The 12,592-nt window shown below is 48.0% G+C and overlaps 1 protein-coding gene across 2 annotated transcripts in view; it reads right to left on the bottom strand.

Annotated features, from left to right (window-relative positions):
* Window positions 1–11,264, bottom strand: part of TRABD2A (TraB domain containing 2A) — a 91,314-nt gene extending 80,050 nt beyond the window's left edge. For both annotated transcript variants that reach the window (XM_030467369.1, XM_030467370.1), the window contains exon 1: window positions 11,098–11,264. In XM_030467369.1, coding sequence (XP_030323229.1) covers window positions 11,098–11,202 — 105 coding nt within the window. In that variant the 5' untranslated portion in view covers window positions 11,203–11,264. The remainder of the gene's footprint in view (window positions 1–11,097) is intronic.
* Window positions 11,265–12,592: the final 1,328 nt, after the last annotated feature.

Here is a 12,592-nt window from a genome sequence, read left to right as displayed (position 1 = left end):
GAGGGGAAATGAGACTGGGCCTCCTGTCATTAGGACAATGCCATGAAAAAAATGAGAAAAATGTAAGGACACACCACTGTAGTAAAAATTAACTGGAAGTAGTCATCAGCCAGCAAGGAAGAATGAGCAGAATTGCTGCTTTCTATTTACAAGCAAACAAAAAGACAGCAGAGGCACCTCAGACAAGTCTGATCATGTACATGGTCCATGAACAGCCACAGCTGCTAGGAATTGTAAGGAAAAAGTGGTCACCAGCCATCTTAAAACTTCAGTTCATTCCCTGAATAAATCGAACCAGAAGGCTCACGTCTAGAAGTATGGTACCATGCTTTAATATGCATCATCAGCACTGCTCCAGACTTCTGCACACAGCCCAATTAGAAAGGTGCTTGCCATTGTAACTTTTTTTTTTTTTTACTCAGCAAGTCCCTCCAATTTTCACAATCAGATACTTAAAGCAGATACTGTCAGCTATTACTGGTACCACTGAGGAAATCACACAGGCCATCAGGCACAGAGTAAATACAGTCTTCCTTTAAATAGACTTCAGCACAGACTGGAAGCAGGAGAAGACCAAGCAAAACTTCTCATGCAGTCCTACACACTGAGACCTTACAAAGTAGAGCAGCTGGGCATTCTTGCCAGCACTTCCATGCCAACAGAAGCAGTCATGAATTGGCAAGCCACCCCAAGACATCCCTTTTTAGAACTGTTTGGAACAAACATAGGAGGAGAACAGGCCTGCTTCCCACCATTGATGGGAAAGCTTCCCAGACCCTGTAGAGCCAGTCTCCAGGCAACAGCAATTGGATATCATCATCAGGTGATGCTACAACGGAAGCTCACAAAGCTCACTTCCATTCCAAAAGGTGGCATTACAGCTGATAAGGACATCGTAGTGCCTCACATTCCTTTGCCATCTCCTTTTCCTCTAGCAGGTGAAGAAAGCAATCCCAGTACTGTTCTGCCTCCATGCCAGACCCCTGCCAACAGCCCAGTAATGATTCATGTGAGAAGGGATGGGACTGAGGTCTGTGCTTCCCCTGCTGCATCTCCTGGCAGTCTCAAGTCCCTGTGAATCTCCTGGACCTCACACGTCTCACTGCAGTTACGGAGAGAGAAAAGCAAGGGTGTAATCTCTCCCCAAGATAGTAAAAGGGGAGCCATTAAACAACATTCTAGGTGACTGACATGGCACAGGAGTGGTGCTGAGGCTCCTGAGCCTCATACAGTATACACTCCTGTGCCTCATGCAGAGCAGTATGCACTCACTGACAGCACCTCTCTCACACTACACTTCCCTGACAGCATGCAGTACATAAAGGTGCTACAGCCCAATTTTCCTTTGCAGTAGGATCCTTCTACACAGCTGTTACATCATAAAGGGGTGCTTTAAAACCCACATGAATTACAGACCAAGTCTGGAGACTTAAGAGAGCTGTATTGTATAGCTCCAGGCATTTCATTTTCAGCAGCATAACAACAAAAAGCCAGGTTTGCAGATCAAGATGACTATTTCTGTCTCCACTCTCCAATTTATGTCAGCTGCTCAAGCTGACACTGTCACACAGATGACTCACTGGCACCTACAGGATCCAATCCCTGCCAGACTAGGAAAGCCTTCCTTCCCAACAAGGGCTGCATAGGGACAAACTCCATTATCCACAATGAGATCTGTTGGGGGCACCTAAGGCCAGAGAGCACTTCTCCAAGGCTGGTGGACAACAGCATCAGGCATCTCAGGAATCCTGGAAAATCACGGTGCACATAAAGGGTTTTTCCTCAGGAACAGAGTGTTTAAAAAAAAAGACCTTAAAGACAGGGGGAGTAAAGTTAGGTATCTGAAATCAGAATATGCTAGTGCCATATCCAAACATAGAATCATAGAATAGGCTGGGTTGGAAGGGACCTCAGAGATCATCGAGTCCAACCCTTGATCAGCTACCGCCACAGTCACTAGACCATGGCACTGAGTGCCATATCGAGTCGCTTCTTAAATGTCTCCAGGGACGAAGAGTCCACCACCTCCCCAGGCAGCCCGTTCCAATGTCTGATCACCCTTTCCGTGAAAAAATTCTTTCTAATAGCCAATCTGAACTTCCCCCGGCACAATTTAAGACCATGCCCTCTTGTCTTTTTGAGAGTTGCCTGGGAAAAGAGACCAACCCCTGCCTGGCTCCATCCTCCTTTCAGGTAGTTGTAGAGAGCAATGAGGTCTCCCCTGAGCCTCCTCTTCCTCAGGCTGAACAGCCCCAGCTCCCTCAGCCTCTCCTCATAGGATCTGTGTTCGAGTCCCTTCACCAGCTTGGTTGCCCTCCTTTGGACCTGTTCAAGGACCTCAATATCCTTCTTGAACTGAGGGGCCCAAAACTGAACACAGTACTCAAGGTGTGGCCTTACCAGGGCTGAGTATAGGGGCAGAATCACCTCCTTGGACCTGCTGGTGACGCTGTTTCTGATACATGCCAGGATGCCATTGGCCTTCCTGGCCACCTGGGCACACTGCTGGCTCATGTTCAGCTTCCTGTCAATCCAGACTCCCAGGTCCCTTTCTGCCTGGCTGCTCTCCAACCACTCTGTCCCCAGCTTGTAGCGCTGCATAGGGTTGTTGTGGCCAAAGTGGAGGACCCGGCACTTGGCCTTGTTGAAGCTCATCCCATTGGAGTCAGCCCATCTCTCCAGTCTGTCCAGGTCCCTCTGCAGAGCCCTCCTGCCTTCCAGCTGATCAACACTTCTCCCCAGCTTGGTGTCATCGGCAAACTTGCTGATGATGGACTCAATCCCCTCATCCAAGTCATCAATGAAGATATTGAACAGGACTGGGCCCAGTACTGATCCCTGGGGGACACCGCTGGTGACCGGCCGCCAACTGGAAGCAGCCCCATTCAGCACCACTCTCTGGGCCCGGCCCTCCAGCCAGTTCCTAACCCAGTGCAGAGTACGCTTGTCCAAGCTGTGGGCAGCCAGCTTTCTCAGGAGGATGCTGTGGGAGACGGTGTCGAAGGCCTTGCTGAAGTCCAGATAGACCACATCCACAGCCTTCCCCTCATCCACCAGGCGGGTCACCTGATCATAAAAGGAGATCAGGTTGGTCAGACAGGACCTGCCCTTCCTAAACCCATGCTGGCTGGGTCTGATCCCCTGTCCATCCTGCAGGTGCTGTGTGATTGCCCCCAGGATGATCTGCTCCATAACCCTGCCAGGCACTGAGGTCAGGCTGACAGGCCTGTAGTTTCCCGGGTCTTCCTTCCGGCCCTTCTTGTGGATTGGCGTGACATTCGCCAACTTCCAGTCATCTGGGATGTCCCCAGTGAGCCAGGACTTCTGGTAGATGATAGAGAGAGGCTTGGCGAGCTCTTCTACCAACTCTCTCATCACCTTTGGATGGAGTTCATCTGGTCCCATAGACTTGTGGGGATCCAAGCAGCCCAGTAGATCACTGACAGTTTCCTTCTGGATTGCAGGGAGAGTGTTTAGATTCTTGTCTCCTATAGGCTCCAGAAGCCAGCTGTCATCAGGATAGCCCGTTTTACTGTTAAAAACTGAGGCAAAGAAAGTGTTAAATACCTCAGCCTTTTCTTCATCTTTGACAATTACATTCCCGTCCATGTCCATTAAAGAATGAATGTTTTCCTTGCCCCTCCTTTTGCCACTGATGTATCTGTAGAAGGACTTCTTGTTATCCTTCACAGAGGTGGCGAGATTTAGTTCAAGTTGTGCCTTTGTGTCTCTAATTTTTTTCCTACATAACTTAACTGTATTCCTGAATTCCTCTTGAGTAGATAACCCTTTTTTCCATAACCGGTAGGCCCTCTTCTTTATCCTAATTTCCTTCAAAGTCTCTCTGTTGAGCCAGAGTGGTCGTCTTCCCCGCCGGCTCGCCTTTCGGCACACCGGGATAGCCTGCTCCTGAGCTTTCAAAACTTGCTCTTTGAAGAATGTCCATCCCTCCTTGACCCCTTTGTTTTCAAGGGCTGTTTCCCAGGATATGCTCCGGACTAGTCTTCTGAAAAGGCCAAAATCTGCCCTCCGGAAGTCTAATGTAGAGGTTTTATTGACAACCCTCCTTGTGTCCCTGATTATTGAGAACTCTATTATTTCGTGATCACTAAGTCCCAGACGCCCTCCGACCACCACATCCCTCACCAGCCCCTCTCTGTTTGTAAAGAGTAGATCAAGTGGGGCTCCATCCCTGGTAGGCTCATTTACCAGCTGCATCAGGAAATTATCCTCAATACACTCTAGGAATCTCCTAGACTGCCTCCTCTCTGCTGTGTGGAATTCCCAGCAGATGTCCGGCAGGTTAAAGTCACCCACGAGAATAAGGGACGACGATTTTGAAACATGTGCCAGCTGCTTGTAGAAGAGTTCATCACCCTCATCCTCCTGGTTGGGTGGTCTGTAACAGACTCCCACCACAGTATCAGTCTTGTTGGCCTTCCCCCTGATTCTTACCCACAGGCACTCCACCTTATTATCACCTACTTCAATTTCTGTGGAGTCAAGAGACTCTCTAACATACAGGGCTACCCCTCCACCTCTTCTACCCTGTCTGTCCTTTCTGAAGAGCCTGTAGCCACCCATTGCAGCACTCCAGTCATGGGAGTCATCCCACCACGTTTCCGTGATAGCGACTACATCATATCTTTCCTGCTGCACGGTGGCTTCCAGCTCTTCCTGTTTGTTGCCCATGCTGCGTGCATTGGTGTACATGCATTTCAGCTGGGCTGCTGATTTGTCCCTTAACTTGCGCTGTCCACCCTTGGGCTCCTTTCCGGAGGACCTTGTTTCAACCCCTTCCCCCTTCGAACCTAGTTTAAAGCCCTCCTTATTAGACCCGCCAGCTTGTGGGCTAGAGTCCTTTTTCCCCTGTTAGATAGTTGCAGTCCAGCTGATATGCTGAAATTCATCCCATAGTCAAAAAACCCAAAGTTCTTCCGGTGGCACCAGTCCCTTAGCCACCTATTGATGAGATATGTTTTCCTGCTCCTCTCCTCATTCATCTGCTCTAATGCAGGGACTGAGGTGAACACCACCTGTACTCCTGATCCACCAACTAATCGACCCAGGGCCTTGAAGTCCTTTTTAATTGCCCTAGTATTTCTTCCATTGATATCGTCACTGCCAGCCTGGACTACCAGCAGTGGGTAATAATCTGAGGGTCGAATTAGTTAAGGGAGTCTCTTAGTAATGTCCCTCACCCGGGCGCCAGGAAGGCAGCATACCTCTCTGTGGGATGGGTCTGGTCGACATATAGGTCCCTCAGTTCCCCTCAGAAGGGAGTCACCAACTACGACTACCCTTCTTCTTTTCTTTGTGGGTGAAGTTTTAATCTGGCTGCTAGACAGGGGGCGAACAGGAGACCTTCTGGACAGATCGTCCTCTTGTTCGTCCTCCTCTTGATCCTCTGGGTCTAGGGCCTCATATCTGTTCTCTATGGGCACCTGGGGGGATGGTGGGGGTTGGGGGAGAATTCTTTTGCCTTTCCGGTGGGGGATCTGTTTCCATTCTCCCCTATCCACCTGGTCCGCATCAGCTGCCTGATAGGAGGGGCAGGGCTTTACCATATCCTGTTGCATTTCTAATGCAGTCGAAAGGGTGTGACTCCACCAGTCAATTTCCCTTTCGCTATCCCTAATACTTCTCAGTCTCTCCACCTCCTCCTTAAGCTCTGCCACCATGCTCAGCAAGTCATTGACCTGCTCGCATCTTACACAGGGCTTATTTTCACTGTCCGCGGGTGCTAAGACGAGGCTTAAACATTCGGCACATCCAGAGACTTGAACAGCTACATCCATTTTTTTGTTCCTCTTAAGGGATTCTGTCTGTATGGACACATCCTTCTTCTTGACAGCAACAGTTTTTGCTTTTTTGGAGACCATCCTGCTCGCTCTGCCTACGCGAACTGCCTCGCTAACTGCTGCTTCACTTTCCTGTTTGCCTGCTCCTGTTCGCCGTGCTCCGGGTCGCTGGCGCTCCCGGAAACCTCTTAAATACCTTCTCTCCGGTGTGGGGGCCGCGCCCTTCACAGCCCTTAACAGCTGATTGGCCTCACCAAAGACCCTCCAGCTGAAAGTTGGGCAGCAGCAGTAGCAGGCTCCCAGCAGCCTTATTATCTGCCCTCTAATTACCTAGCTGGCTGGCCACGGAAACTCCCACGACCTCCTGCCTTCCTTCTGTCTCCTTCAGCAGAACACAGGCTCTGACTGAGAGATATTTCCCTCACCTTTCCAATAGTTTTCATTTAAGATTTAAAGAAACACCAGGACTCATATTCTGTTCATTTTAGAGGTCCACCATAGACAGGTGTCTCCAAATACAAAAATACTACTGCATTTGTCAGACACCACACATTACTTTAGGTCAGGCAGCAATGATGGAAGAATGGTGCCAAAAGGATCAGAGAAAGTGTAATCTGAAAAATTAGCTCAGATTGGGCAAATGACAAACTGCCCGTTAGCAGTAAAATTATGGCAAACATGCATAAAATAATGCAGAAATATAAACCAAACAAACAAAAAATGAACAAACAAACAAACCAGGAAGAACAAAACATTCATCTAGTGGCAGCACTTTGAACATCTAGAAGAAAGCACGCGAGTTTAAAAACCATAACCATTCAAGAGGTAAAGTTGTGAAGATGCGAGGGACACAGGCTGAGAGGAGAAGGAAAACTGCTGTCCAAAGACTGAAGAACTGGATGGGAACTTCAGATACGGTCAAACTACATCTGCTCTGCTTCCTTCTACCTCATTTCTGCTTCCTTCCATCTTCCGCCAGTCTCATCGATGCAGACAAAACATTTTCCAACACAAAGTGTGTAACTAGCTATGCCAGTAGGTGCCCTCTGTCAGTAGGTGTCTTCAGTGTCTTTCAGGACCCCTTAACTCTCAAATAAACCACTTGGTTCTGCACTCACATCCTCATCCCAGGATTGCACGGTTTCTCAATGCACATCTTTTTGGTTTCTTTTTTTGGGGGTTTGTTTTGGTTTTTTTTTGCTTGCTTGCTTGCTACAGAAGCGAAGTACACATGTTGTGCAATATTTAACACAAGAAGCAGCCTTATAAATTTGCCTATATGGCTTTCTCCCTCCCTTTTATCTCTCCTCTTATCTATATTGTTATGTTCATTTATACCTAACTGAGGCAAAGACCATGCCTTTATTCACTGCATAAAGTGCTTCATGCTTCTAAAGTAATGGATGCAGAAATGCTAGGCAGGTGAGTTTTTACCCACCTGCATTACTGACGCGCTCAAATTCATCTTAAGATTGTAAGCATAACTAACTCAAGATAAACGTTGTACTAGCTACAACTATTTAAAAAGAACATATTCAGTCTCTGTTTGCCAAAAATGAAAAATAAAAATCAAATTTCTAATTAAAAAGCTAAGGGTTGAGAGCAGATGGTTAACTTGCTCTGCTGAAGCACATATTATGTGGAAAGGCAGCCATCTAAATTAATTGCCCCCAGCAGGAACAACACACCATAAAATACTAACCAGCTATAACCACGATTCTGTTGTTAATCCCTAGATTCTACAGTTGAATTTACCAATACACTCCAACACTGAGCAAAAAGAAAGCACTACCAGTCTGGGAATTGGAATATAACCCAAAGGATTCTAGTATACTTTATTCTACATTAACTGTTCTGGAAGCTGTTAAAGAAGAATGATGGGGCACATTATTGGTTGGTTGCGGCTTTAATTATAATTTGGAGTGATTATGAGAAAACCCTCTGAAGTATTGAGTGTTCATGTCTTAAAATTGCAACTTGTCTTTCAGGCACTTATGCACATATTTATTTTGGGTTGCTTTAGGCAATCTGAGAAAAAGAACATAAGTATACTCTGTGATCTAGAGAGGTGAGAAAAGAATTCCCATAAAGAAAGAATTAAGATAAAAACAAATAAAAACACCTTCACTGATGGTACAGGGACAAGGAAGAACATTTTTTTCCCAGGGCAATGGTAGAAATAAATATTTTTGAGGATACACTTTTGTGAGCAAGGCAAATCCTGCCAGGCCTAGACAGTGTAGCTACCACTGCTGTTCTGATGATCCCAGGAAACAGCCCATCAATACCGGAATTACAAGTGGTCTCACATTTTAATGACAGAGTAATCAGCAGATAATGAAGTATCATTAACACATTTCACCTCCAGTTTTGCTGTTAACCAGCAGAAGTCCAGCCAATGGCTCCTGAGGAAAGTCCCTGTGTGTCACACCAGATGAGTGAATTACCCATTTCCAGAAGTACAGCTCCTGCTGCTCAGGCTCTCTGGGGCTGTCCCCTTCCTTCTTGTTGCTCTCACCAGCTCCTTGCAGTAGATTTACGCCATTCCACAGCTTTTGCACTTCATGCCCTCCCAGGGAAAGGGGACACCCACTCCAGAGTCTCGACCTAGCTTTGTGGTAGCGTCATGGCTGGTCATCTATAAATCCAGCTGACAAACTGGATCCAGGCACAATCAAATTGGTAATGCACCTTCCTCCAAGGTAGAGTTAAAGCTCTGTCTAAGCCAAGCTCAGGCACACTCCCTCAGTGATCGCCAGTGCCCTAAGTCCTAGTAGGAGATGCTGCAGCCTCCACAGCGGCAGAGGGGTGGCATGCACAGCTGGAGGCAGAGAGGGCCCTAGACCAGGGGCTAGATATAGGTTTATGTTTAACCAAAACCTCAGCAGCTTGGCAAAGGCTCCAGGGTGGTGAAGGCTTGAGCTGCAGTTGGGCCAAGAACTCCTCCAGAAAACTCACAAAGGAGCACAGCGACAGAGGGAACACTAATAAGTTGTGGGTACAAGGAGCCTCATGCATAGCTCTCCCACGGTATGTTGTTTGACTGTGAGCCAACCACTTCATGCCATCAATAGGACAGCCTAAGTGAGTCTTCTTTGAGCTCGCCCTGCTAGGCAGTGAGAGTGGCTGCATGGCTACTTGATACCTCCCTGAGCTGGGGCCAATCTCAAGGCTGCTCCTCGCAGCACTAAAATCTTTTACCATAGATGGATCATTGTATGAACCCGATTCAAGTTCTCCCTGAGTGGCAACTGAACTGCACACCCAGCAACTCTCCTCTTCGGTAGAGGAAGTTAACATCTCTCACTATTCAGAGGTGCTTACCTTCTCTCAGGTTAAGAGGTTGCATAGCTTCAATAAGGAAATTTTAAATAGAATGAACCACTTAGAGTTATAATATTGTGAGACTTAGTATGCTGTTTGCTTAGCTTTACTTACTCAGCATGAGTAGCTAGATTTGCTGAAGCCTTAGGCCAGGACCTGTAAATTTCCGATTAGATTTACTGAATGTGTAACTATTTAATCAAAACAGTGCTGCCAGACCAGCGTGAATAAGACGGAAGGCTTCAAGGTTACAACAGCAGCTGCAACTAGACAAGATAATGGCCTGATTGAAGACTGTGAAGGAATCTAGAGAAGAATATGACCCCAGACCCAAATATTACCAGTGGACCAGACCCTTGTGTGCAAGGCAGTTAAATAGTCTGCAAGAATATAATTTCCCAGAGATTTTGTTCAGGTCAACCCCAGGCACCTGACCCTGCTGATGTACCACTCAAATTATTTATTTTTTACAAAATCTAGAGCCTGAGAGTCTGCGTCAGGAAACGCAGGGTTTGAACTCTGGAGAAAACCAACAATGGACATCCAGACAGATGGTAGATGAATTGGGAATAAGCATGACAAAACTTTGAAATCTTAGATAAGTGATATTTAGAATTGTGTATGCATATATAATTGCTTAGCTATAAACTCATAATCTCTTAGACATAAACTATTAACCAAGACTGGGGCGAAGTTTGGATCCAGCCACACCTAGACTCATGAGAAGAGTTTAAAAAGCAAGGGACTCTAGTATGAACCTCATCACTCGAGTGACTTCTTCTTTTTGCACCTCTATTCCCTGTGTAAATTATTCTAAATTTATTCTAACCCTATTTTCCCACTCTTCCTTTCCTCTATATAGCAGGCAATAAAGCAACCCCCCCTATCAAACCCTTATAACTCACACTTTTATCTAAGTACTCATTCGCAACAGATTTTCACAGCTGCAAAGCTTTCTCACACCTACCCTTGCACACCTACCCTGCAGTGAGCCCACTGCAGCTTTGGCACCTCCCCATCTGCACTTCTCAGGGCTGCACAATTCCCTTAACAGCTGTGCTGGAGGAGGTGACCCTGCTTAAGGCAGGAGATCCACACAAATGGGAGGATGCATGGCCCAGAAGAGGATCGGGTGCACAGCACCTTTCAGTCAGACTGCTTCCAGGTCCAAGCAGATGTCAACAAGACAGTACAAATGTTCTCTTAGAAGTATCTCTTAGAAGTATCTAAGAAGTATTAACACATAACTAACTTCAGGACGATTTTTTTCTACATGAGTTTTTGTACATTTATCTTAGGACGTTCAGCAAGAACAACTTTTTTTTCTCAGCGTCTGATTTTTCATGGGAGTGACACCCTGCTCCACAAGCCAGAACAGAATCCCTAATTTACATCAGGGACCCTCAGCGGTGCTTACCACCCACTGGAGCCAGGTCAGCACGTGCTGCTCCTGGTTACCAGATTCAGGCTGATGAGGTTAGAGTATAAGTAAAGCCAAAAACAACTTAGAACTGTACTTCCACTGCAGGGACACGGCCATTTGCAGATCCGAACCTGCTCCACCACGCTCCGCGTTCACCGTCGAGGCAAGCCCTTACCCTCAGCGAGGGATGCGGCCAGTAAGCAGCTCCACTAGACCCAACCAAAGGATCCTGCTGGGGCTCACATCCGGGGTCCTCCTCCGTCACATCCCTGTTTCAGCACTCCGCTGTGGTCGTCCCACCTGGCGTACAGCCCGACAAGACACGTTGCCCCTCCCCCCACTCCCGCCCCAGCCGCACACCAGGCTCAGCCACGGCGGAGGTGGCCCCGCGCTGCTACGGTCTCGCCACCGCCCCCGAACGAGAGACCGCCCCCGAAGGAGAGACTGTGGCATTGCTACCACACACCACCTCCCCCTTTGCCGTGCCTCGGGAGCCGCGGCGCTGCTGGTGCCCCGGCGTCGGTCAGTGGCCGCCGGCCCGGCGCTTACCTTTCCACGGAGCGGGCAGGAGACGGCGGGGCCGCGGCTCTGCCGCGCTCTGGCCAGCAGGAGGAGGGAGCCCTGCAACAGGCAGAGCCAGCCGGGATGCACCATCCTTGCTCGCTCCCACACTTGGTACTATTTGAAGACGGGACAGGTTTCTTTTTTTTTTTTTTTTCCCTGTTTTTTTTGTTTTGTCCCTACTTTTTTCTACTGCTGCTGCTGCTGCTTCCACACCTTTCTTTTTTGTTGTTTGTTTTCTGTGGTTTTTGTTTTAAAATCCCTTTTTTCCTTTTCCTAACTCTCCCCCCCCCTCCCACCCCTTTTTTTTTTTTTTTCTTTCCTGGTCGACCCAGTTCTAGAACCCTCGCAGAAGCTGCCCCGTCCCCAGGCCAAGTAGCCCTCCAGCCGCTGCCCTCTTAAAGGGTCCCGTGCCGGGTGAGGGGGCTGCGGGGGGAGGAAGGGGAGGGCGCGGAGCGCGGCGCACCGGGGGCGGGTGATAGGGCGGCAGCGGAGAGGGGGAGGAAGGGTGCCCCGGCCCCCCCCGGCGGCGAAGCGCTGCGCTGAGCACAGCGGTGACCCCCGGCCGAGCCCCGGGGGTTTGGGGTGGCTGCGCCCCCCACACGGCCCGCCCCGCCCCTGCGCTCCCCGCCGTGCCCGGGGCCCTGCCGATCCTGCTCTGCCCCGCCTTGCCCCGCCTGCCCTCTGCCTTTCGTGGCCCTGCCCTGTCCTCCCTTGCCCTGCCTGCCTCCGCTTCCCGCCTCCTGGCTGTCCCCGGCCCAGCTGCCGGTCTCTGTTCAGCGTGTCGATCTCTTGAAGTGAGTATCAAGTTCCATAACGTGATTCTTCGCAAGTGTCTTTATTATCCATCAGCTTCAAATTGAGGAGCCATTACTTTTGACACACTCATTTTTTCTTGTTTTAGGACACCTGGGACAAAATTGGGTGTCTTGTGTGCTTTGCACAAGCACTGGGATCTATTTCAGATCAACAACGCACAGAAGATTCTAACTGTAAAATTAAGCAATATTTTATAAGGTGACTGGTGATTAAGGCCTCACAAAAGTACGTGTTGCTATTAATCACAGTCATAAAAATACTGAGCAAAACCAGAAACAGCAATTTTTAGTATAATGAATTAAAAGAGCTGAACTTTCATCTCTCTTTGAATCTTCATGATAGGATCTTCCTCATAATTTTAATATGGCATGTACAATTAATGCATAATAAAACTGTTGGCACTCTTAGGGCTAGAGCTAAGAAAGCCTTTAAAGTTAGAATAGTAAATCTGCATTGTCCATCACAGTGTTTGGTCCTATTACATGGTACCTTCCCTCTGGCACCATCTCCAGTTGTTTTAATTAAGGACTTCCAAATGCAGAAGCCAGAATCTGTTCAAACCATAAAATAATAATAATAAAAAAATATAACAGATCAAATGAAGTTGAAAAAGTCACGCCACTCCATGAACCTGTTTCTTTAAATGGCAGACTAAGGTGTTACT

Source organism: Calypte anna, chromosome Z (assembly GCF_003957555.1).
Source record: "Calypte anna isolate BGI_N300 chromosome Z, bCalAnn1_v1.p, whole genome shotgun sequence".
Taxonomy (NCBI): Eukaryota; Metazoa; Chordata; class Aves; order Apodiformes; family Trochilidae; genus Calypte; species Calypte anna.
This window is presented reverse-complemented; position numbering and strand designations above follow the sequence as displayed.